Source organism: Lasiosphaeria miniovina, assembly GCF_030549165.1.
Source record: "Lasiosphaeria miniovina strain SMH2392-1A chromosome Unknown B0T26scaffold_7, whole genome shotgun sequence".
Taxonomy (NCBI): Eukaryota; Fungi; Ascomycota; class Sordariomycetes; order Sordariales; family Lasiosphaeriaceae; genus Lasiosphaeria; species Lasiosphaeria miniovina.
In genome coordinates, this window is record NW_026848226.1 from 2770634 (window position 1) to 2793936 (window position 23303).

Below are 23303 nucleotides of genomic sequence, written 5' to 3' on the forward strand. Positions count from 1 at the left end.
GGGCAATTTACAGTGCAGTGCTCACAAATGGCGGTTCTAGGGTTGGGGTTAAATGTGGAATCCAAGCAGTATTTTGTCTTGCGCCCATGGGCTGCTATTACCCGCCTGCTTTCCTGCTCAGGTCCCTTCTCGCCTGCACCTTCCGCGCCGCTCTCTGCCTTTCTTCGCTTCTCGCAGCCACCATTCGAGCCGCCGCTAAAGCCCCGAGTCTCGAGCTTAACAACGCTTCCTATTGATTGCAGTGCACGCTAGCCTGAAGAAATTTCTCCTCCAATTGAGTTTCTACAGAGACCAAACCTCAAATTCCCGGGTCCCCGTGTCCGGAACCCCGCGGTGTCTGCGGGTCCCTGCCGTTGGCGGCCCTCTTTAGCTAGCAGGACCACCACACCCCGTCCCCCGCTCCACCAATCCCGCAGCCCACAGAAGCCGGGCCACACCCGAGACCATGGCCGCCAAAATGGACGTCTCGCTTCTCGTGGCGCAGATGCAGGATACGCTGTCGACGATCCACAGCACCGTCGTATCCCTGGATATGGCCCACCACAACGCCAAGCTCGATCAGCTGGAGCAAGACCGTGATGGCGCCATTCAGGCTTTGCATGTCGGCTTCTCGGCCGAATCAGACCTACTAGGCCAGAAGCGCAAAGCAGAGCGCGACCAGATTGCCGAGCGGCAGAGACAGGAAGATGAGGAGCGCGAGAGAAGGCGCAGGCTCGAAGACGAGGAGCTCGCCGCGAGAGACCAAAACGAAGATGTAGAGCGCGGGTTGAAGCTTAGAGGACGAGACAAGGACGTTAAAGATGAGGCAGACGACTTGATCAGCCAGGTGGAAGTAGAGGCGCAGCGCATGGTCGAGGAAGGAAGGAAGACGCTAGCTGCGCTGGAGGAAAAGAGACGAATAAGGTCTCCCTTCAGGCCTGCAATCTACTGATCCCAACGCGATGTGCTGCTTCATGTTTTGGGATATCCCGCTAACAATGGCAAACTCCCAGGAACTCAATCACCTCATCGACGAGCAGCTTCAGGCGTCGATACCCGCCCCTCCCACGAGGGCGAGAAGGGGAGGCATGCGGACCGCCAGAATGCCACTGGTTGTCGCCGCAGAAAGTAAGCCACCGGAGCTTGTCAAAGTCGCAGAAGAACCAGCAAGTAACTCGAGTGTCAAGGCTCGTGAGAACGACGACAGCCACGAGGTCGACTTCGTGCCAAAGCCTGCTACGGATAGCGCAGGGATTTTCCCAACCGAAGGTTCCCACGACGCCGGCTTCGACTCTTTGAACGAGACAACCGATGTTGAAACCCAGTACGACATCTCGGCAACGGCTTCTGGCTTTGGTGCAGAAGAGACTTTTACTTGTGCCTGTATAACCCCGCTTCTTCCTGAGCTTCGTTTCCGAAGCAGGCGGATAAATAACGCCGTGTACCTGAGAACTCGAGCAGACGCGAAATGGATTTGGTGACGGTAGCTGACTGTAGCGGGCAAAAAACCAGCGTCGATCGTAAGAACGCCGAGGCGAGTTGCACAGTCTCATCCTCCAAGGGGGCCGAGCCGTCGTACCCCTCCCGCGGGACGCAGCTAGCAGCGGAGCTTCTAGGTGAGCTGCTTGCTAATGGCGGGCTGCTGCTCTCGACCTTCATCGTGCCGCTATCCACATACTGTGGGTGATTTGGGGCCGCGCGGCGGTCACGTTGTGGCCGAGACGAGGGCAGGGATAGGAGGCCGAAAAAATCAACCATATCCACGTCGATGTCGTCGTCGACGTCGTCGGTACTAGAATCAATTGGACTTGATACCGTGGAAATGGCCGCAGTGGCGAGTTGGTTGCGAGTGAAGCGATGCAGCGCTCCCCAGAATATTCCTGGGAGGCCGCCCAGCTGGTGGATTAACTACGTCTCAGTTAAGCCATCTAGGTTGGGGGGGAGCGGATTAATAATCTTTGATAGCTCTGTATCAGGTTCAAGTGCGGCCAAGGGAAAACCGAAGTCGAGGTCGAGAATATGGGGCCGGACGCGATTGACAACAACTCGGCAGGCGAAAAGCTCGGCAGTACTCCAGGCGCTTGCTGGGGGCGGGTTATGCAGCCGCTGATAGAATGGCGTATATAGTGTCTTTAGATGCTTCCATAGCAGCCTCTCGGACGTTATGTTTTTGAAATAGGTAAAATCCGTCATTATAAACGCTCTCAAATGAACCTTTTTAGGATACTGTGTAGATAGAATGTGACGAGGTCAAGGATGCGATTTCTTGTGGAGGGGTTATGTAGGCTCTGGTGGGGTTAGGCTTCAGTGGGATTCGGTTCCTGGCCCAGGCTCGCGCTATTATGTGACTAGGACTTGGCAACTCCTGCGCGAGTGCGTGAAAAAATGTTGGCCAACCCCAACCAACGACAGCTCAATGTCACATCGCAAATATGGAGCCCACGACCGCGATAAAGGTGGAAGCAACGGCATATACCAACAGCCTTTCAATCTCTGAATTGATTTCCGCATATCCCCGCGTACGGCTGTTTGTTCATCCGCTACTCTGGACATGGCAACACCTCAGCCTCTTGGGTTGCAAGTTCTCGGATGACGATATTCTCTCCCCGCCTCCACCTACGACTATTCTTCCCTCCCCAACCCGTAACCAACCAGATGTCGGCAACGACGACGAGGCGACTTGGGTAGAGCGCTATCTTGCAGAGAAGTACGGCGATACCAACTCAGCGCGCTCCCTTGCGACATCCAAACGCTCTCACAGCAGGTGGTGGGGTCTTACCCGACTCTTGAAAGAAGAGTTCAAGTAACCATAGGTAAATTTGTCCACTTTTTTTTTCGCTAAAACAATCTCGGCTTTTCCCATAACGAACTTCGCTAACCATCCCGATCGCCCGTCATTCTAGAAACGAAGTTTGCTTTCGATATAACTACATCAGGGTCACCGATCTGCCGTGCAAGTACTTCGCCTCGTCCTCACAATCTCCGCCCCCGCTCACTCAGCTCGGCTACCTCCACTTAGGCGAGCTCGCGAGAGAGCGGAGAAACCGCCGTCGACATCCCAACAACCCTAACCCCTACGAGGATCCATACCTTGTCGCGCTCCTCATCGCGCTTGCGCAGGAGCAAGTGCGTAGGCAGCGACTCAGCAATCCGGACAGAGGCAGCATCAACGACGAGAATGCTAGGCACAAGTTGTTCGATGGCTCGACCAATGTTCCCTCGCAAATGCTCCTAGTCACTAGTCTAGACGATACTACATGGTTACACATCTACACCAGCAACATCTCGGCCGAACTTCTCGACAAGTTTGACCATCCCTCCCGCCGTCCGCCCGCCCAATTTCGGCTCGAAATGGTCATCTCTCACCGGCGGCTCGCATTTGAGCCATATGAAACGCTGTCGCAGCGCCTCACAGCCGTCGTACAGCAGACGATCGACAAGGACGGTTATGACAACGGCTGAGGAGTGGTGACAATGCTAAAGAACGTTTGATTAGGGGTTTTGCTGCGAAGTCTGTGTTGCTGTGCCCTTTATTGGCGCTGGCGAGCCTCCGATATTTTCTTCTTAGCAATTCACAGTTTGGAGTAAAATGGATTTTATTCTGAAGAGAGACTGGGGCGTCTGTCTTGAAGGTACTGTAGGGGCGCTGGAGATGTCGCTCGACATGGTGGAGCTCGTATCGGGGCGCGTCACCGTAGGGGTAGAGGAAAATTCGATGTCCGTTCTGAAAATCCAGAAGTGTTGTGATTGACTGACTAATCGGCTGGTATCAGACCGTGCGTGCTTCCACAGACGGAGTGTTCGTCTGCTGGCCTCGCAATAACTGAGCGACGATATGGGTATACAACTACACAAGCACAACTCCTCGCAAAATCCAGCCTCCTCCCTCTCAAATGCACCTCATCTACCTTTTGGATACTGATTGCACTACGCACAAGTCAGAATACACCCCTTTCCCCCTGAATCACCCTAATAGTCAACTAGATGATTGCAGCAAAAGCGAGCTGATCGCATCCAACTCTCGTTACCAACGGAGCAAGATTCTTGTCGACAAGCTGCTGCCGTCACGGATCAGGCCTGCTCCCATTCCCAGTCATTGCCCCCCCAGAGGGCATCAAAGTTCAGGCCCATAGCTTCGAGGTTAAAGTCCGGGTTGTTGAATATGAGGTTTGGCTGCATCTGGTGGAGTAAAGAATAAGAAACGCGTTAGCTTTGGCGGTTATAAAAAAGGAGGAGCGCATGTAGTCTCTAGCAAAATACAGAAACGCCCATATCAGGCGCAAGGAATAGTGACAGGAAATAAAGCTCACCTGTGGGGCAACTGATGGGTCAAAAGGGTTGGGAAACCACCAAGGTGTCCCTGGAACCTCGACAGCTGCAGGCACAGACCCCCCGCTGCTGGGAGGCGGGATCTGTCCCAGGAATTGGAAAGGCGTCGCCGACTAAACAAAGAGAGAGTGTCAGCAATCACAATCACTACCCTATGTTGCTACCTAGAGTCAGTGAGACGGGGCAGCTGCTAACCTTGGACCTGTCAAGCACCTCGGCCGACGATTGCGGCGGGGGCGCGGGCACGCCCGGCTCGTTGACGGATTCGCTCAACACCGGGGGTTCCTGGCCGGCCAGCAGCTTGTAGTTCAGATTGACGAAGCGGTCTGCTGAGGCCGCCTTGGCCTTCTCCGGCGTTTTGATGCCTAGGTGCGCCTGCAGCAGCCCGAGTGCCGCACACATGATGGAGTAAGACCAAGGCTCATTGTTTCCGCACCGCAGGATGCGGTCTTCCTTCATGGCCAGACACTTCTCCATGAGCTCGAGCGTGTGCTGTGAGTTGATCATGATCATGTTCGTCGATCCCCGTGGTTGCAGCATCGTGACGCTGCACAGGTTGATGGCCAGTGTCAGGTTGTCCTCGCGCATAAAGTTCAGCGTCCGGATCCCCAGCTCCGCCAGCTTGTCGTCGAGAAGCACCATGTCCCGGGCGGCATTGTAGTAGACAATCTCCGAGTACAGGTACTTTGAGTTGTTCTTCCGGAGCTTGAGAAACGGCTGGTGCAGCGGAATGATGTACTGCCTTAGCTGGATGTGGAGCAGCGTGTAGGCCAGCAATGGCTTCTTGGGCACTCCCTCCCGTGCGCTGTCGGACCCGCTGACGTCCCAGGATGGTAACATATCAATCTCCTGCGTGATCTCGTTCGTGAGGCGGATCACGCTGTCGTAATCCATGTGCTCGTTGGGCCCAGTCAGAAACCTGCTCAGCTCCAAGCGCAGAGCAAGGCACCGGCGGCTCAAGTGCTGATATGACGAAAACGTGTATTCACCTGGCGGCTTAGAAGGCGGCAGCTCCTCCGAGTCCTCGTCAAACTCACTGTCGTCGATATTCCTCGGAGGGTATATATCCGAATACAGAGAGCTCATCAGAGTCGGCAGCCCGTGGTCGAATGACGCCTGGAGATCAAAGCTCTGTATGGTGGCCCAGATTCTCCTTCTCATCTCCTGGTCGAAGGGGGAGAGGCCGCGGGTGACGTGACCAGGTTCCCGATGCAGGCCAACTGAGACGGCGTCCTGAGACAGAGCGCCAGCGCCTTTCCAGTAACGCTTCTTCTTGACAGTGTTGACTCTCTTGCCGAGGTAAAGCACCAGGGCAATCTGGTAGTGTATCATGCGACGGTGTTTCTGGCTCTGGCGGTCTTGCCATTCGCTCACTGCCTCTATCCACTTGACGGCACGCATGTGCGAGCTCGATACCAGCCGCTCAAACCTCTGCGGTAAATGCTCGTCCAGGCAGCTGGAGACTCCCATCATGGCCAAGACAAGTGCCGTGAAGGCCGCGCTTCTGGGTTTCGTGGGATCCCAAAACCCGGCATAGTCTCGGCGGAATGAGGGGATGTGAACGATGCGGTGAATCTGCTCAAACTGGTCCAGGTAGATTGACACAAGACTGTCGGTTTCCTGCTTGGACGGAAGGTGTCTCTCGAGGGCCAAGTCAGGTTCGAGGAACTTCTTCTCTCGCACCTGCGCGTCTCTTTGGCGATCCTTGTAGTGGTTGCTCTGGCTGATGCTGTGATGGACATGAAGGGGCCGAAGCCATTCGGCAGAGGTCTCCTTCATAAACGGAGACAACCCCGTGAGCTGTACAGAACGCATCAGCAGGTGTCACGAAGAAAGATGGAGCCGGGGACAATCACCTCTTGAAAGGCCAGATAGGCGCTATGGGGGCCTAAGTATCTCGACTTCCACTCTTTGCCCCGGACGAAGCGCATCTCGGACTTCTCGAGACAGAGGTCCTGGTAAGGAAGATCGGCCGGGGATTGCCCGAAATCGGCATCCGCACCATTCTTGGGGTCAGGGGGGGTGCGATCTATGGCTGTGCTCCCGTCATCTAGCGAGGCCTGTTTTGGGATGATGCTCTTGAGATGAGCAACCTCGAGCTCGAGGCGGCGGATTCTGTCAGCATCGCGAGAGTCCTTCCGGTAATATTGAGACGAGTCTCCACCGGTGATGGGCAGAGACAGGCGGGAGTCGAAGCCTGCAAGAGCAGCCTGAGAGAGGCCGAGCTTGTTCGGGGGGGCCAAGCCCGGGCGTGTCTCAAACTCGCAGCGCTCTGGGGTGCCAGACTGGAGACAGCGCGAGCACGGGAACTCGCGGTCGCACGACAACTTCCTCCGCCTACACTCTAGGCACGACAGGCGAACCCTCTGGCGCTTCCGAGGCGGGCGGTGGTCGCCTTGTTCGCCGGCCTCGTGAAGGGGTGGGGTGCCCTCTGTGCTCTCGCTACGGCTGCGCACGCTCGGATCCGACATTATCTCAAGGAGCTATCGGGGCTCAGGGGACAGGTGCGCTTCGGTCTACGAGCAGAGCGGCGCGACCACCTGCAACAGAGGCCTAGCGTGTGTTGGCAGTGCCGATATATGTATCTCTAAGGTATGAATAAGAGGCCGCTTTGTCAATCGATCTGATCGCTCGGCAGATTCAAAACGGGCGGCCACGCCGACACCAGCGTCGCAAGAATTTCCCTTTTACGCCGCTAACCAATTGACACCCGAAACTGGAGATGACGAAGGGGAAAGCGTCAGTGGCCACGAGTCCCTCTCAGGGCAAAGTATCCGCGGATCCGTCACTCTTTCCTCGAACTTCTGGCTCCTGGTCGCGTCCTCGGACATCGAGCAAAGCCGAGGCGTCGCTCAGTCAGGCTGGCTAAATCCGAGGGCGAGCCCGAACCCTGAGCCGAGCCAGCGCTCTGTCCCACTAACGCGAAATCGTTTTTCCGTGCTCAGATTCTGGTCTTGCTGGCAAGGGTCCCAGTCACTTGGAGTAGCATGTCCATGTTTCATGTTCGGCGCGTTCATAGCAGGCAGATTCTAAACATTTTCCCAGCGAGCCAGCTAATACGTAAGCACGTTCATAGAATATCTACAACGAACTTCGTACTGCATTGTAGTCGTCCCTCCTCGACATATTTGGCACTGTCCGGAACCGACACAGAGTGCGAGGGAAGGATGCCCACCTGAGCCCCACGACCAGCGGCGTAGTGAAGGAATCCTTCAGGCGTTTGAAGCCGGCTTGTCGGCTCCAGCGACCGTGACTTGGCTTCCGTCCGACACCGTAGCCGGTATCCGCATAGTAGCCAGATATCGTGACTGCGCACCGTCATGACACGATGTCGCGTCTCTCGGTAACCCTTTTTGGATTGACATTCTTGACGTTTGCGAGCGCCGCCAGCCTAGTTCCGGGGCGCGCCTTTGACAGGTTCATAACCATCTGGCTGGAGAACCAAGTGCGTTGCAGAGGGCCTCGGGTCCCGTCCCCAATCTCCGCACACCTTGACGTCCGTCGGGCTCTGACCAGAGAGCCGCATTGTTGTAGGACTACGCGAAAGCTGCCGTCGATGCCAACATTGCCGACCTGAAAAGGCAGGGCATTCTGCTCACGCGCTACTATGCCCACACGCATCCCTCGCAGCCCAACTACCTGGCCGCCGTTGCAGGCGACTACTTTGGGCTCAACCACGACGAGAACGTTCGCGTGCCTGAGGACGTCTTCACGGTAGTTGATCTGCTAGAGACGAAAAATATATCATGGGCTGGGTATTTCGAAGACATGCCCGGGCCAGGCTACATGTCAGATGCAAGCGATGGTTCCACAGGCAACGGCGGGTGGGACTATGTTCGGAAACACAAGTAATTCAAGCCTCCTCGGCCAATGTGACGGCTCTGCTAACCCGTCTTCGCAGTCCGTTCGTGTCGTTTGACAGCATCAACATGAAAGGGGAGCACCTGCTGGACCTGCAATCGTTTGGCGCCTTCGAGCGCGCCTTAGCGGCTAAGAAGGTGCCGCAGTTTGCCTTCATGTCGCCGAACATGATGAACGACGGACACAACACATCGTTGAAGTTCGCAACTGACTGGTCGCACCGCTTCTTGCAGCCTCTGCTGGCGGATGGCGCATTTGATGGGCGCACGCTGGTCATGCTGACATTTGACGAGTGTGAGACATACGGCGTGCCAAACCAGATTGTGACGCTGCTGCTGGGAAGCGCCGTTCCGCCGGCCCTGAAGGGCACCGAGGACGCTACGTTCTACACGCACTACAGCATCCTGTCGACGCTCGAGAACAACTGGGAGCTGCCACACCTCGGTAGGTACGACGTCGGAGCAAATGTCTTCCGGGTCGTGGCCGACCAGACGGGATACACCAAGAACAAGGACCCTGAGAATGCGCCGGCAGTCGACAACTCGGTGTCGTATCCAGGGCAGCTGAACAACGAAACGTCAAAGCGGCTCCCGATACCCGTGCCCAATTCAAAGCTTGTGGGTGCCGGCGGACAGCCCATCCTGGAAGCTGTGAGGCTGGCCTGGGCGGGAAAGGACGGCCAGACACCGTACGACGGCAGCGGAAGGGTTAATGATGGGAACCGAAACCCACCAATATACAAACGGCCCGCAGCAAACTCGCCATAGATGGGTAATCTTATTGAAATATCCTCCATAACTTGTGAATGAGAGAATCTTGGAAATAATGTTGCTTTAGTTGGGTCCCGTTGACATAGTGTTAAACCCCTTTCGAAAGTGAGGTACGCCCCTAGATGGATGTCTTGCGTTCGAGTTTAGTTCAAGGTTGAGTTGGTCACGGCGTCAGATAAACTGCCTCGCAACTTCCCGTCTTGGCATTCTGGGTTTCCGACTTGACGTTCTTGCCCAGAACGTACACTGCGCATGTTGGGGGCTCCATGGCACCTTTCATCCATGATTCTTTGATCAGACCATTTCAACTCAGACTCCACTTCGTTAAGCAGGGTGTCCGCCTACCTGCTTAGTTTAGGTATCCTTACGGGACGACGCCAGAACATCAGACAGAAACAGCACAAGCCATCGATTCCGCCTGACGGTCTAGATCGAGTGGGCGGGACTGGAGGGTAGTTGCCAAGCGGGAAGTCGCGCAGTTGCGTCCGCACACCAGGCAGAGATGCGACTCCTTCCGTCGCCGTCGCCCAAGTCCAGCTCGACACTCGGACTTGGACTCGATGGAGCTGGTCTTGTGTTCTACCATCTTGTGCCCCTGTGCAACTACCGCGTATCTGCCAACCATCTCTGATATTTCATGGTACAACGTCCTGGCCGTGGACGCTGGTGCCTTTTCTTGGAAAGCCCGCTCACATCCCAACCTACCCAACTTTTACACAATACCTACGGCCAGACAGACAGCTAGCTGCCCAGGTGAGGTTAGCGACCCCAGCGTGAAATGTCGCTTGGCCATCCCACGCCATGGCTGTCTTTTGCTGTTGTTCCGCCCCTCGCTCGTCCCGGGCCTCGGCTTCGGCCCCAAAACACCACCTTTTGCTACCGGTGCTGCCGCCGCCCGCTCGGCTCCCAGGGCCGCTGACCATGAATCCAGTTACTCCAGCTTCTCCAGACACGTCCCCCGACTCTCTATCTTCGTTGCGGGCCTCGGTCCCCATGGCCATGATCCCCATTGAGCCAGTCGAACTCGGCCAGCTGGTGGTTGAAGACTCGGACAGCGACGAGGAGCCCAATCCAGCCGCGTCAGTCAAAAACTCCAGTGCACTCCAACTGGTCCGAACGCGCATACGACGCCATCTGTCTCAGGACTCGCTGTCTCGCCGGAAGGGCCGCTCTGCTGTCGGCTGCAGCCAGGAAGAGATTCAGCGCCGAGCAGAGCTCAAGAGACTTATGCACAAGAGGATACAAGAAGAACTTCGCAGCGAGGAGGGCCAAGAGCCTCCACCGAGTGACATTTCATCGAACCCCGCCCAGCACGGTGCCCCTTTGCTTGGCCACCTCCCAGGAGGAGGTCCGCGAGACAACCTCGAGTTCTCCGTCTCTGACGACAGCAGACCCAATAAGCCGTGTGCCAGCAATGACGAGTCGAATGCACGCATACTCGACGATGGGAAGATATCGCCCGTCAATGACGAAAACGATCGCCAGGATTGCCGTCGAGCCAGCTGTCCAGAGTCCCATCTCCAGCCTGTTGGCCAGTGCTTCGTACGAGAACGGAACTCGCTTCCCCAAATGCCATCATCCCCGGACCTTTGTCCCAGACGTCTTCCAAGCAGCCCCGAAACGTCATCTCTGGGTTCGTGGCGCCTCTCGTATAGCGCTAGTCAGCTTGACGAATTCTTGGGTTATGTTGGTGACGGGTGCGTTTCCAATGATGCGGGCTCGGTCCACTGGAAATCTACCTCACCGCCGCCAAAACAGTCGCTGTCATTGTCTCAAAGATTCTCCCTCACTGGCCATTCGCTATCGCTGTCACGATCTCATTCCTCTCCTGCTCGCCAGGGCACCCCAGGAAATGAAAAATCGCCCAGGGTGGACCAATCACCATTGGGTACATGGCTTCGTAGCCAGGGTCTTCGGTCTCGATCTCAGTCGCCCTCGCTTTCGTATATTAGAACATCCGACCCAGGCCTAGAGCAGGAGGGAAGCGTAAAGGAGGCCGAGGTGGTCTATATCAGAAGATGGAGCTCGGTACAGAATTGTGCTGTGGCAGAAACTGATATCTCGCGACCCGAGATTGTTCATCTCTACGATATGGACATATCCCGGCAGCTAGTGACCCGGGCTTTCAACACTCCAGCCGACTCTCAGAGTCATTCTGGGTCTGGAAGAAATAGCCCTCGGGTCGTTTCCAATAGGCAGGGGAATTCCATCGAGATTGCTTCCCAGAAGCTCGCAGGCCCGGTCCCGGAATTGGGGAGTCAGTATACTAGCTTGGGTGCGGCAAACTATATATCGGGTGGCTTGACTACCAACTCTTCTTCAGTTTACCCCTCGACAACCACCAGCGTAGATCCAGTCACAAACACACCTTCCGTCAATCCGTCAGGCTTGGCAAACAACAAAGCGACTATGCCGGCTCGTCTAGAGCTCGATACTGAATGTGAGTTGTGCTCTCCATGTGCCAAGACCGCTTGCTCATATCTAGGTATACAGGGTTTGATGTCGTGGAAAACGAAAAACCCCCAAATAAGCCACAACGGCACCATCGAGCGGGGAGTAGCCAGGATACATCAAACAGTCACCGACAAGCCAGTTACACACAAGACAGGTTGGGCTGCCGGCCTCCGACCTCCAAGGCTTCCAGTAAGGCTCGGAATGGAAACAGAGCGGAAACTATTGATAAGGCTATTGGTCATTTTCGTCTGGGTCATGGAGCTCCCGCCATGATTGCCAGCAGGTTTCGCAAAGAATCCAACACGGCCCCTTCACCGTTGTCATTGGAGTCTGCCAAGCCCTCTCTTTTAGCTCGACTGCATCTCACAATTCCCAGAAAGGCCAAGTTGGTACAAAGGACTTTCGACGGCTCAACTTCAGCACCAGAAGAGCAGCCAACATTCTCATCACCCTTGCCAACGAACAGCTTGGTCGCTGAGACTCTAAGCCGTTCGCACCGAGGAGACAGCGAGACGGGCCGTCCTTCACCCTTGTCACTAAGCCCTTCCGGATCATCAGACTGCGAGGACAGCACTGCAGAACTTTGGCAACGGGCTATCCGAGAAGAGGCACAAGCCCGAGGCTGCAATGTAGCCGATCGCAGGAGCGATAGCCATCACAGAAGACTGAGCTTCCCTAGTAGTTCTCGTCAAAGCCAGGGTGATGCAACTTCTGCGCTCAAACACCATAGTAGCTCCCCTACTAGCTACAAGAACCTTCATAGCTCGCTGAGGGCATCTGGAGATTCTCCGGCCAAAAGAGCAGCACCTTCAAGTGCTCATGGAAACAAATATCATCCAATATCTGTTAGCTGGTCGATCCAGACACCCAAGAGTAGCTTATCAATGCATCAGCGAAAGGGTTCCAATACTGATATTGCGCATATCCAGTCACCCAGGACAAGTGAATCAGGTAGCAGCCGGCTCTCTGGGATTCCCGAGTCATGGGCAAGGTTTCCTTCCCATAGCCGGGCCGAGCGGAATGGGCCTGCAGGTTATGTTGATCAAGTGGCCCCAACAGATTTTATGACTATGGCGGAGGCTCCTGGAGATAATTCGCCAGGATCACGGACAGGACAACCCGCTTCTCCTGCTCATGAATCCTCCAAGCTTCACACGCAATCGCTAACTGGGAGGTTTGGACGAGCAGTCAAGTCTGGAATTAGCAAGCTCATTTCAGGAAGAGCATCTCCAAGCCGCGAGAGCCCAAAGGGCCCAAAGAATCGGCAGCGCAGTGGAAACCGGTCGAGAACCAACTTGGAGTATCCAGAACTTGAGCTATTGCCAATGGAGGGCGGCTACCAGGAGATCAAGGCTCTCGAACATGAAATTCAGCACATGAAAGGTGCCCCACGCCTGCAATGCCCAGCCGCATTGCAGGATGTGGCAGGCTTTGACAAGAAAGTGACTCTCAGCACTAAAATGGCGACAATACTACACACTGATGGAACATCCGAATCGGAGCGATGGCGCATTTCGACACCCCTTCTTTTAACGCCGGGTACGTTAGCTGATGCTCCGAGGCATGGAGGAAATTCGAGCTCTACGACGGATCGATTTGTCACTCCCTTGGGTTCAATGTCAATAAGCAATGACAACATGTCGTTCCATTCTTACCCCCAGTCAAGGCCCTTATCACGATCCATGGCCCTTTCGTCAGAGACGTTGACAGAGACGAGCACCAGTGCCGTCTCGGCGAAGAGCGATACTACACTTCTACAGAATCTGCGTTCGACAAGCATATCCAACACGAGTGCCAGCACTGCCACAAAGTTCAGAACCTGGAATGGAAGGTCCAGGTCATACCCGCTGTTGATGGCGGACAGCTTTGACCCTGGGAACATGGGATAGCAGTTGAGCAGACAGAGCAAGTCGCTATCGTTATTGTGGGAGCTGTTGCTCTACGACCGGTCTAATCTCTTGTTTATTGCCCTTTTTTCACGTCCCCTAGATCCTGGTATTCGTCTACACAACTGCATGATTTATCCAGGCTTTATAAGAGGCGTACTAGCTGGACAGTATTTGTACGTATGTTATGATCAGAGTATGGCAGCTTACAGCTTGGTGTTCCTCAAGGTTTGACGGGAGGACTGAAGGGGTAAAGATCTGAAGCATTTTATTTGGTTGTCGGATTCAAAGGCATGGCCTTAGGTAGAGATGTGATTAATGCCGAGACTCCTGGATGTTTTGTGCTGTGGATTGAGTGATGGGGTTGTGTGAAGCGCCGGGACCTCGTCGATGCCAAAGTCACCTTTCACGGGGATAGATATCCGGAGCAACATCTCTGGGTCCATCGTACTTAGTAATGCCTGCATACAATGTTGGCCACAGAGGGATACAGTGAAGGCAAAATAATAGTAATAGAAGAATTAACGATGGGAGGCGATGGTGGGATCGACGACCAAGCGAAGCGGAGCCGTTGAGTAAAGTGCCCCCGCCGTTGACCGGGGTGGACTTGACCATTCAGTGACGGCTGATTCGCTAGCCCTGTAAGGGACCCCCGCCCTGCAGCCCGCCCCCTGATGCTTCTGATTCACGCATGACCATGTCGAGATCTTTCCAGAGCGTGAGAGCGGCGAATTGGACGGTCGGGGTGCCGATTCTCGCAATTGAGTATCCTTGAGCTGTGGAAACTTACCTACCTCTATAAAATAACTATTGAAGGCATTCGGAGAAACTCGAGGTCCCATCAGCTCGCCAAACCGTGAGAACCGGGGCGCCAGAATAATTAATTCCTACCTACAGTAGGCTTTTTCCAGGTAGGTTTCTATCATGACATTGAATATGTGAAGCGACTTGCAGACACATTGACTCACCGTCTGCACTCGCCCCGTTAGTTGCCCACCAGTCACACAGTCCACTTCGATACTTGGTATCTGTTTTTCCTTTGGACGAAAATACAAACATCCATTCGCATCTGCCATTGACTGGCATACACCAAGCTTCTATCGTCCCGTCGCCTCTACGGTTTCCAAATATTATTACGGAGTACTGCTTAGGATTTGACGGCAAAGCTTGACTTGGATCCAGATCGACCACAGACAGGCTCACCGCAAAAACACATCCCTCACACAAACTCACCATGAATCGGGCAGTTTCTCGCACGGCCAAATCGGCCGTAGGCCATCTCCAGGCTCGGTGCGCATCTAATAGCAGCAGCAGCAGCAGCTCATCGGCAGGCCCGCGCCATCTCATGTCCATCAGCGATCTCAGCCCGGCCGAGTTCAGCAGGCTCGTGCTCAACGCCTCGTCGCACAAGGCCGCCATCAGGGCCGCCCGCGACGCCGGCCAGCCGCCCCAGTCGCTCTACGGCAAGCTGACGGGCCAGACCGTCGCCATGATGTTCAGCAAGCGCAGCACCCGCACCCGCGTGTCGACCGAGGCCGCCGTCACCGTCATGGGCGGCCACCCCATGTTCCTCGGCAAGGACGACATTCAGCTCGGCGTAAGCCTCTGTCCTATCTCTCTCTCTCTTTACTGATTATTTGGCTAACCACCCTAACAAAGGTCAACGAGTCACTCCTAGACACGTCTAAGGTCATCTCGTCCATGACATCCTGCATGGTGGCCCGAGTGGGCCCACACTCGGACGTGGCCGGGCTGGCCGAGCACTCGGCCGTGCCCGTCATCAACGCGCTGTCCGACGACTTCCACCCGCTGCAGACGATTGCCGACTTCCAGACGATCCACGAGGCGTTCCGGCAGCGGCAGCCGCCGTCCGACACCACCAGCCTCGGGCTCGGAGGCCTCAAAGTCGCGTGGGTCGGCGACTCAAACAACGTGCTCTTCGATCTGGCCACGGCGTGCATCAAGACGGGCGTCGACATCGCGGTCGCCTCACCGCCCGGGTACGGGATCCCGGCCGCGATGAAGCAGGTGATCCTGTCCGCCGGTGCTGGCGTATCGTCGCCGGGGCGTCTTAGCGAGACGACGGTGCCCGAGGAGGCGGTGCGCGGCGCCGACATTTTAGTCACCGACACGTGGGTGTCGATGGGCCAGGAGGCCGAGGCGCAGGCGCGCGTGCGCGCGTTCGCGGGGTACCAAATCACGCGGGCGCTCGCGGAGCGCGGCGGCGCCAAGCCCGGCTGGAAGTTCATGCACTGCCTGCCGCGGCACCAGGAGGAGGTCGACGACGACGTCTTCTACGGCCCGCAGTCGCTCGTCTTCGACGAGGCTGAGAACCGCGTCTACGCTGCTGTCGGTACGTATTATTGTCCTCCCACCACTATCATTTGCTACGTGAAGAGGATTTTTTTATTTTTTTTATTTTTTACTAACTCGGCTTGCCCAATCTACCACTAGCTGCTCTGGAGGCGTTTGTGGTCAACAAGGGAAAGGTTGTCTAAGAACAAACCACCCCCCTTCCCTAAAACAAACAGCACTACATAATTCACACGTCTTGGCTTGTTAGTAAATTAAAAATACTCTACAGTTTCTAGGCAGGCATTGCATTCCAGGTGTACGGTACAGAGTACAAAGGCGGGGAAAAAAAGACTTATATGACATATATATATATAATGAACACGCCAAGAAAAAAAGTTGATCAATTGATTCGTGTTTTGCGCTACGATGGACAAACTTTGCAAAATATTAAAGTGACCAAATCCCATTTCCACCCCCCAGGACGCCGTGATACCCTCCCACTTTTAGCCAGGCGGCATCTGGCTGGCGTCGACAACATCATCAGCTTCCTTGGAAGTGCTGTTGTCCTCATCGGGTCCGTAGAGCGGAGATCGGGGTAGGGCCATGAGACCCGTGCGAGCCGACTCCAGAATGCCAAAGGGAGAAATCAGCTTGAGAAACGAGTCTATCCTCGAGGGCTTCGCGGATCTGCAATCCCAAAAAACATCAGTGACAGGTCATACCAGAAGCGTCAAGGCGCACACGGCGCGGTACTCACACTTCGACAATGCAGCTGTTGGTGCTAATGTCTAGCATCTTTCCGCCGAACTGGTGGGCGAGGTATGTGATGCTCTTCAGGTGCTCGTGCTTATGCCTCAGCGCCTGGCTGACGGCCAGGCGGCTCGGGTGGAAGTCGTCTGCCGCCGCCTCCTCTACGCTCGGGTCGTACGCCTCCTGGCCGTTCTCGGCCTCGCCGCCGTCGGCCGTCATCTCGCGGTGGTGGGCAAGGAGCTCCTCAAAGTACTCGGGGCCGAGGATGTTGACCTTGGCCAGGAGCAGCTCGCGCTGCACCAGCGCGGCGCTGGTGTAGTCCAGCACGGCCCACACGGGCACGAGGTCCTCGAGCTGGCGGCGGGCCTGCTCCACCACGCCGTCCTGGCCTGTGAGCACGATGGTCATGCGCGACAGGTCCTCCACCTCGGTGCTGCACACGACCAGCGAGTCGATGTTAAAGCCGCGGGCGGCCAGGATGCCCGACACGCGCGACAGCACGCCGGGCTCGTTCTGCACGAGGCAGTTGAGGATGTGGCGCTTCGGCGGCGCCACCGACGGCGTCGGCGTCTCGTAGAGGATGTTGGACACGGCGGCCTGGGCCGACCACGCCGGCGGCGAGTCGCTGGTCGGTAGCGGCCCGTGGCGGCGCCGGATCGCCTTGTAGGCAATCGCAGACGTCGAGCTGCTGCTGCCTGAGCTGTGTCGCACGCCAATCGATGCCGCTAATTGTCTGGGGAGCGGTACATCCCGGGCCCGCGTGGCGATCCTGCCCCAGGACGAGGAGGCCGACGTCAAGAGGCTGCGGGAGGCCATCTTGGAAAAAGGGTTGGGCGGGAAGGGAAGGGGGATTTCTCTTCGATTGGGACCTGTGCAGTGCCCTCAATCTAACGGCGACAGATAACTCCAAGCACTAGGCTTAGCAATTGGATTGGTCGTGAGTCACCCTTCAAAATCTGGGGGGGTCAGAGAGAGAAAAAAGATTTCCAATTCGGTGTGGGGAGGTCGTTGCACCCGAAGCAGGCGCTCTCACCGCGGTTTGCGGAGTGTGGACAGGGATTGGCCAATGCCGCTAGCGTTGGTAAGGTTCCCGAAGGTCAAGGGTGCAAGCTTGCTTTGGTGGGGTTTCAACAAGGACCGTGCATTCTACTTCCGTGCTCGGCCCAACTTCTGGCAAACCTTAAAGAGCTGGAATAGTAATATTCCGGCCCGACTTCGATTGGAGCAGAAAGTTGGCGCTTTGTTGCATAACACCGTTTAGTCTGCTTAGAAAGCTATCCAATCTTAAACCCCGATAAATGTTAACTACAAATGCATTAATCCGTGCCTTTGAGGTCTCGACCGATTAAATCACGGCAGTGGAGCCACCACCTTCAACGTACCTTCCAAATGCACCCTGCCTTAAGCTTTCTGTCGTGTAATTTTCCACCCCTCCGCTCAACTTTCACGGCTCCGGCAGCACCTTAGGAAAAGTAGTTCTTTATTTTTGTGTTGTTGGGCAACGGGTATTTTCTTTCACCCCCACAGCGAATTTCCGGTTTTCTTCGAGGAGCGCCCGCCAACCTTTCCCACCACTTCACTCTCCATTCCATATTTCAAGTCAAACAAACCGCACACGTAGTAGGGTCTGCACCATGGACGATTCTGAGCGACGCAGCGCAAAGCGCTCTCGGTTCGACCAGACCGAGCCTGAGCCCCGACGTCACTCGCGTTTCGACCGACGATCGCGCTCCCCGCCGGCCACCAAGCGAGAGCCTGGTCGCGATCGCAGTCCTCTCTCAGGCACTAGAGATGTCAGAAGCGAGACACCAGATCACAAGCCCGCTATCGATCCCGCTGCAGCCGCTGGTATGTTGCATACGAGTGCCTATCTCTGAATTTGTTCAACGTGACTTTTGAGTGCCTGCTAACTCTGTTGCCAGCTGCTGCCGCGGCGAAAATCAACGCGCAGCTCCAGGCTCGCAAAGGCATACAGCATGTGGATGTCCCGCCCATCAGATCGAGCTCTGCCACGGCCAAGGATGGTAGCACCACGCCTGCTAAGATCAACGGCGAGGTCTATATTTCGGACGGGGACTACATCAAGGATATCGAGGTCAACGATCTTCGCAACCGATATCTGCTGACCAAGAGCTCGACTCAGAAAATGGTAAATGGCCCCTTGGTTATCACACTGATTCTCCATCAGATCCTCTCCAGTGCCAGTGACGGCTTCTTTATAAGCTTGCATCTGCGAGACAGTCTTGCTTACTCGAAGCTTGATAGCTCGCGCAGGCACACCCTCTTTTGCATCTGCTGACCTCCGCTGCCTGATTTAGATTAAAGAAGAGACTGGTGCCGGTACGCCCGCCCTCCATTTCTACTGTTGTATAGAGAACCTCGATTGACCATTTGATTTTCAAAGATGTCACCACTCGTGGAGCCTACTTGCCCGACAAGAGCATGGCAACCCCTATTGTACGTTTCTCCCACGCCCTGACGACCGCCGGCACTGCTAACACTCTCTTTCCAGAACCCGCCTCTTTATCTACACGTCACGAGCACTACCAAGGAAGGCCTAGACAAGGCTGTCGCTAAGATAGAGGAGCTCAAGCAGCAGGAGCTCCCGCAGCTTGTCGACGAGCGACGTTTCCGTCGCCGAGACCAAGAGCAGCAGCAACCCCCCCGGGAGCGCGAGGACCGCCGCGTAAGTCACTGCCAGCAGATCCCGCACATAGCTAGCTGACACAATTACAGGTGCCGTGGCCCGAGGAGCGGATCCCCATCAATCTCGAGTCGGTCCCGGGCTTCAACTTGCGGGCCCAGATTGTCGGATCTGGCGGCTCATACGTCAAGCACATCCAGAACGAAACTAACTGTCGCGTCCAAATCAAAGGACGTGGTTCCGGGTATTGGGAGGGCCAGTCTGGCCAAGAGAGCGACGATGACATGTATCTGCATGTTGCGTATGTCTTTCGTCCCACCTTCTAGTCATGCCAGTTTTCGCTGGCATCTGAGCTAACATGTCAATAGGGGTGCGGATCCGGAAAATGTCAAGAGAGCCAAGGAGCTCTGCGAGGATCTGCTGGCCAATGTCAAGCAGGAGTTGGAAGACTACAAGAACCGCCCGCCGCGCAACAACTACGGTGATAGAGGCGGATACGGAGACCGCCCGAACAGAGGCCCAAACAACCACTCCAACAACTCGTATCAAGGATACAACAACAACAGTCACCACCAGAACAACGCGCACAACTATGGGAACTCGGCAGCCCCTACAGCAGCTTCTACATCGCCCACTACGCCGGCCGGCAATCCTACAGCAGCTGCAGACTATGCTAGCCAATATGCCCAGTACGCCCAGTATTACGGCGGCGGTGACCAAAATGGTGCCGCTGACCCCTATGCCGCATATGGCGGATACGAAGCGTAGGTCCCTAGTCACTACTGGCGGACTCTTTTTTAGCTTTTGCTAACGAGGCTTCCAGATACTATGCAATGTACCAGCAATGGTATGCAGCACAAAACCCCGTTGCAGCAGCACCTCCTGGCATGTCAGCGTTGGCGCCCCCCCCTCCTCTTGAGGCGGCACCACCCCCGCCGCCACCCTCGGTGGCAGCTCCCCCGCCTCCTCCGCCTGGTGGTCCATCCAGGACAGGTGGTTACAATGCCGTAAGATTCAGGCCCTAGATATCGATTCTGGCGCCAATGCTCAATACTTTTAGGTCCCTCCACCCCCTGGTCTCTAGTGGAAGACCACGATTATTGGAAGGATGTGATACATCGCCTGGGTCATTAATGGTAAGCATGATATATTCAAGCCTAAGTCAACTTTGCTTGAGCTTAGACACAACCTAGAAAACACGAGATGATTAGACGGACATGGAGCGCTTATTGCTATCTATTCTGAACAGTGCTGGCAGCGAGTTTTCCCAATAGGCTGTGACCTTGATCCTTGTCGTGAGGCAGCTGCAAATTCTACGAAGCTTGTCTCGGCGCCTCGAGGCCATTGGGTGTCGGGGAATTGAGTTGACGTGAGTCTGAGGACGAACATCGTGTAAGACGTCAGATCACCACTCTTTCCTCCTGTGTGTTTGCATGGCATTGGCATTGATACCGGGACAGGTACGGAAACTTGATGTTATTTAGAAGAATGCCTGACCTGGCGTTCTCGGGGTGAAAGGCGGATATTTGGGATGGTTTTGTTTGCATATGTAAGGTGTTCTCTCCGAATTATGGGAGCATTTGGCCTGGGCAGTGTGTACCTCATGGATATACACCTGCCTTGTAAGGAAACTTGAACTGTACATACTACGGATACGACGGGATTATTTGAGGTATCCTAGTTTGCTTCTAGGTAGTTTCTGAAGTGAGCTCTTAACGAGCTACACACGAACAATACCAAGACTCTGTATGAACTGCCCTCCCTGCCCTGCCAATGTTGGTGTTTGTTTGAGTCCGTGCTCAGCCTCAACCCCTCCTTCCGGGCGTCGCTGAACCAACTCGCTCCTAACCTTGTTCCACCCAAGAAACAACCTGGCTCCCAACCTGGATTGACAACGACGACAGGCCATTCTCGGTTTGGTCTTGCCCACACCGTCATGATCTGTCTACAATGAGCCACCAACGTTACCCATCTTCTGATGCGGTCAAGGAGCCACATTCTGTCTCGCTAAAGGTGCTTCGGTAAGCTTCCGACAATCCGCTCTCTCAAGCCCTCCCTCAAGCCCTCCCTCATTCAATTCCTCTTGCATTGGCTAACCCGAGGCGTGCGCCGTGGTTTGGGGCAGCTTATCCCGACCGTCGCTGGTCGCACAGTACCCCGTTCAGCCGCCCTCCTCTGGCGCTAGTCCCGCAGTAGTCGGCTTGCTCCATCAACCGCCGCTTCCAGCTTCACTCGCCTACCCTCCCGCCGAGAGCCATGGCGCAGGCCACAGCGCCCAGCCCAATCCGGTGCCGTTCATCCTGAGCCCCATGCTGAACCTCCCGCCGTCGTTCGGCTCAACCTACGTCGGCGAGACGTTTAGCTGCACGCTGTGCGCCAACCACGATGTCATGTCCCAGGGCGACGTCGCAGCCCCTGGCGCGGGCGGGCCGGGAGGAGGAGTGAGCTTGCGCCCGCTGGCGGCGGCGGCGGCGGCGGTGACTGCTGCCGCGGCCAAGAAGACGATCCGCGACGTGCGCATCGAGGCCGAGATGAAGACGCCCAACTCGGCCGCCGTGACGAAGCTCGAGCTGCTGACGAGCCCGGACCAGGCGCCGGTAGCCTCGTCGGATTTGGCTACCGCCGGCGGCGTGGGAGTGGACTTGGAGCCAGGCGAGACGCTGCAGAAGGTGGTCAACTTCGACCTCAAGGAGGAGGGCAACCACGTCCTGGCCGTCACGGTCAGCTACTACGAGGCCACGGACACGAGCGGGCGCACGCGCACGTTCCGCAAGCTGTACCAGTTCATCTGCAAGGCGTCACTGATCGTGCGCACCAAGCCCGGGCCGCTGCCGGCGGTGCGCGTCGTCGACGACGGTGGGCTGTCGTCGGGCGGGTGGTGGCGCCGCCGCTGGGTCCTCGAGGCCCAGCTCGAAAACTGCAGCGAGGACACGATGCAGCTCGAGCGCATCGTGCTCGACCTCGAGCCCGGCCTCGCCTACACCGACTGCAACTGGGAGGCCAGCGCGTCGCCCAAGCCCGTGCTGCACCCGGGCGAGACGGAGCAGGTCTGCTTTGTGCTGGAAGAGGAGACGGACGCGGCGGGCGCCGGCCGAGGAGGTGATGCCGTTCTTCAAGAGCAGGACGGCAGGATCATCTTTGGCGTATTGGGAATCAGCTGGCGCAGCGAGATGGGCAACCGCGGGTTCTTGGAGACGGGCAAGTTGGGCACGCGCCACGTCAAGCCCCGCGAGCCAAAGGCTATTACCGCTCCGGCGTGAGATGTTCGCTACTTCTACTTTACGCCCGCTCTGTTGCCTTTAGGTGGCGTCCTCATCTTACCTAAACTCCGAGGGCGGTGTGAGACAATATTTAGGCGCAAGGTCGGCGCTTCGTGAAAGGTTCCCATGTTTTGCAGCAGCTTGTCTGCTTTGGCGAGAGAATTCATGTTGCCAATGACTCTTTTCCGCACTCGAGCATGACTTTTAGAGGCCTAAATCTCTCTCTTTCTCTGGTTTCTCACTGGGGATGCAAGTCATTAAATAGACGGACAGACCTGGCTCTCGCGAGAAGGCCTGGTGGTATCAGTACTAACTAGTAAGATGGTGGATGGCCATAGATACGTAGGCAACTTTTGATACGGGTTCCATCTCGTGATAATTAATTCCCTACCTACGTAACGAGCCTTACGGTTTACCTAAGTACTTCGCATGGAAGTCAATATGGCGAGCATGACTATCGATCGAATTCCCCATGGGATATATCAACTGTGGGCATCGCTCGAGGTAGGATATAGTATGCCTGTCCTAATAAGTGCGTGTGTGTGTTGTATCGTCCAGTACTGTACTTGCTGTGCGTGCATACAGTACGATATCAGCCGGGACTGGGATCTGGGATCTGGGCGAGGCCCGCCGCCTCGAGGCCCCCCCCCCCTTTTGTGTGGAGTAGGCCTGCCTTAGCACTCTGGTGATATATGGGGCAGGGTCAGGCCAGGTTCGACGAGCCCGGTTTTTTTTTTCTAGAGGGGTGATCGTCTGTGTGCGAGGAGGGGTGATCTGAGATCTGAAACCCCGATTAACATCTGTGTTCTTATTTATTGTTGTTTTTATCTACGGATGGATATGCATAAGGTATGTATGTAGCGCGGAATACCGACCGGTGTAAGTGATGCCACACCATCTAGGTAAAGTATTTTGGTCTCGGTTCTCATCACTTTTTTCTCGATAACTTCTTTATTGCCTCCGGCCACCCATCCCCCTCGCCGTCTAGCAGTAATAAGACCGTACACGATAACATAGCAGCTTGGCGAGAAAATTCAAGATTGCTCTCCTCCGGACGTACGTACCGTACCTGAAC

At 55.8% G+C, this 23303-nt stretch overlaps 11 protein-coding genes across 11 annotated transcripts; 8 read left to right on the top strand and 3 right to left on the bottom strand.

The window, feature by feature from the left end:
• Positions 1–457: 457 nt before the first annotated feature.
• B0T26DRAFT_656726 (uncharacterized protein) lies at positions 458–931 on the top strand (the record flags this gene model as incomplete). The annotated part of the gene is made up of 1 exon (XM_060438733.1): positions 458–931. One exon carries the CDS (start codon positions 458–460, stop codon positions 929–931), a length of 474 nt encoding a protein of 157 aa, XP_060291786.1.
• Positions 932–2349: 1418 nt separating this feature from the next.
• On the top strand, positions 2350–3040 carry B0T26DRAFT_468017 (uncharacterized protein). Its single transcript, XM_060435194.1, has 2 exons — positions 2350–2792; positions 2883–3040. The coding sequence occupies exon 1, from the start codon at positions 2412–2414 to the stop codon at positions 2784–2786; it is 375 nt and encodes a 124-aa protein (XP_060291787.1). The 5' UTR covers positions 2350–2411; the 3' UTR covers positions 2787–2792; positions 2883–3040.
• On the top strand, positions 2770–3702 carry B0T26DRAFT_727688 (uncharacterized protein). Its single transcript, XM_060442864.1, has one exon. The coding sequence runs from the start codon at positions 3205–3207 to the stop codon at positions 3439–3441; it is 237 nt and encodes a 78-aa protein (XP_060291788.1). The 5' UTR covers positions 2770–3204; the 3' UTR covers positions 3442–3702.
• B0T26DRAFT_727691 (uncharacterized protein) lies at positions 3703–7249 on the bottom strand. Its single transcript, XM_060442865.1, has 4 exons — positions 6165–7249; positions 4504–6108; positions 4290–4421; positions 3703–4158 (listed from the first exon to the last, which is right to left on the bottom strand). Exons 1-4 carry the CDS (start codon positions 6777–6779, stop codon positions 4051–4053), a joined length of 2460 nt encoding a protein of 819 aa, XP_060291789.1. The 5' UTR covers positions 6780–7249; the 3' UTR covers positions 3703–4050.
• A 58-nt stretch (positions 7250–7307) lies between these two features.
• Positions 7308–9338, top strand: B0T26DRAFT_468101 (phosphoesterase family-domain-containing protein). Its single transcript, XM_060435195.1, has 3 exons — positions 7308–7753; positions 7843–8156; positions 8210–9338. The coding sequence occupies exons 1-3, from the start codon at positions 7637–7639 to the stop codon at positions 8934–8936; spliced, it is 1158 nt and encodes a 385-aa protein (XP_060291790.1). The 5' UTR covers positions 7308–7636; the 3' UTR covers positions 8937–9338.
• Positions 9339–9932: 594 nt separating this feature from the next.
• Positions 9933–11871, top strand: B0T26DRAFT_680346 (uncharacterized protein; the record flags this gene model as incomplete). The annotated part of the gene is made up of 5 exons (XM_060440481.1): positions 9933–10636; positions 10892–11196; positions 11263–11379; positions 11425–11582; positions 11770–11871. The coding sequence occupies 5 exons, from the start codon at positions 9933–9935 to the stop codon at positions 11869–11871; spliced, it is 1386 nt and encodes a 461-aa protein (XP_060291791.1).
• An 838-nt stretch (positions 11872–12709) lies between these two features.
• B0T26DRAFT_680347 (uncharacterized protein) lies at positions 12710–13546 on the bottom strand (the record flags this gene model as incomplete). Its single annotated transcript, XM_060440482.1, has 4 exons — positions 12710–12848; positions 13049–13332; positions 13440–13442; positions 13490–13546. 4 exons carry the CDS (start codon positions 13544–13546, stop codon positions 12710–12712), a joined length of 483 nt encoding a protein of 160 aa, XP_060291792.1.
• A 967-nt stretch (positions 13547–14513) lies between these two features.
• B0T26DRAFT_656602 (Aspartate/ornithine carbamoyltransferase) lies at positions 14514–15777 on the top strand (the record flags this gene model as incomplete). Its single annotated transcript, XM_060438724.1, has 3 exons — positions 14514–14876; positions 14939–15632; positions 15734–15777. The coding sequence occupies 3 exons, from the start codon at positions 14514–14516 to the stop codon at positions 15775–15777; spliced, it is 1101 nt and encodes a 366-aa protein (XP_060291793.1).
• Positions 15778–16077: 300 nt separating this feature from the next.
• B0T26DRAFT_656541 (acetolactate synthase) lies at positions 16078–17140 on the bottom strand (the record flags this gene model as incomplete). The annotated part of the gene is made up of 2 exons (XM_060438714.1): positions 16078–16261; positions 16332–17140. The coding sequence occupies 2 exons, from the start codon at positions 17138–17140 to the stop codon at positions 16078–16080; spliced, it is 993 nt and encodes a 330-aa protein (XP_060291794.1).
• Positions 17141–17875: 735 nt separating this feature from the next.
• B0T26DRAFT_468153 (uncharacterized protein) lies at positions 17876–20100 on the top strand. The gene is made up of 9 exons (XM_060435196.1): positions 17876–18172; positions 18247–18473; positions 18643–18664; positions 18729–18781; positions 18837–19010; positions 19061–19269; positions 19337–19732; positions 19792–19975; positions 20029–20100. The coding sequence occupies exons 1-9, from the start codon at positions 17959–17961 to the stop codon at positions 20050–20052; spliced, it is 1503 nt and encodes a 500-aa protein (XP_060291795.1). The 5' UTR covers positions 17876–17958; the 3' UTR covers positions 20053–20100.
• A 1358-nt stretch (positions 20101–21458) lies between these two features.
• Positions 21459–22711, top strand: B0T26DRAFT_727718 (uncharacterized protein). The gene has a single exon (XM_060442866.1). The coding sequence runs from the start codon at positions 21500–21502 to the stop codon at positions 22226–22228; it is 729 nt and encodes a 242-aa protein (XP_060291796.1). The 5' UTR covers positions 21459–21499; the 3' UTR covers positions 22229–22711.
• Positions 22712–23303: the final 592 nt, after the last annotated feature.

What these genes read in the sequence shown, in the direction of transcription:
- B0T26DRAFT_727718 (XM_060442866.1), top strand. Translation starts at nt 21,500, where the DNA reads ATGAAGACGCCCAACTCGGCCGCCGTGACGAAGCTCGAGCTGCTGACG.
- B0T26DRAFT_468017 (XM_060435194.1), top strand. Translation starts at nt 2,412, where the DNA reads ATGGAGCCCACGACCGCGATAAAGGTGGAAGCAACGGCATATACCAAC.
- B0T26DRAFT_468153 (XM_060435196.1), top strand. Translation starts at nt 17,959, where the DNA reads ATGGACGATTCTGAGCGACGCAGCGCAAAGCGCTCTCGGTTCGACCAG. An exon ending in TAAAGAAGAGACTGGTGCCG is followed by an intron (nt 18,665 to 18,728) that starts GTACGCCCGCCC and finishes TGATTTTCAAAG; the next exon opens with ATGTCACCACTCGTGGAGCC. An exon ending in GCATATGGCGGATACGAAGC is followed by an intron (nt 19,733 to 19,791) that starts GTAGGTCCCTAG and finishes CGAGGCTTCCAG; the next exon opens with ATACTATGCAATGTACCAGC.
- B0T26DRAFT_727691 (XM_060442865.1), bottom strand. Translation starts at nt 6,779, where the DNA reads ATGTCGGATCCGAGCGTGCGCAGCCGTAGCGAGAGCACAGAGGGCACC. An exon ending in CCTATCTGGCCTTTCAAGAG is followed by an intron (nt 6,109 to 6,164) that starts GTGATTGTCCCC and finishes CGTTCTGTACAG; the next exon opens with CTCACGGGGTTGTCTCCGTT. An exon ending in ACCCATCAGTTGCCCCACAG is followed by an intron (nt 4,159 to 4,289) that starts GTGAGCTTTATT and finishes TTACTCCACCAG; the next exon opens with ATGCAGCCAAACCTCATATT.
- B0T26DRAFT_727688 (XM_060442864.1), top strand. Translation starts at nt 3,205, where the DNA reads ATGCTCCTAGTCACTAGTCTAGACGATACTACATGGTTACACATCTAC.
- B0T26DRAFT_468101 (XM_060435195.1), top strand. Translation starts at nt 7,637, where the DNA reads ATGTCGCGTCTCTCGGTAACCCTTTTTGGATTGACATTCTTGACGTTT. An exon ending in CCATCTGGCTGGAGAACCAA is followed by an intron (nt 7,754 to 7,842) that starts GTGCGTTGCAGA and finishes GCATTGTTGTAG; the next exon opens with GACTACGCGAAAGCTGCCGT. An exon ending in GACTATGTTCGGAAACACAA is followed by an intron (nt 8,157 to 8,209) that starts GTAATTCAAGCC and finishes CCGTCTTCGCAG; the next exon opens with TCCGTTCGTGTCGTTTGACA.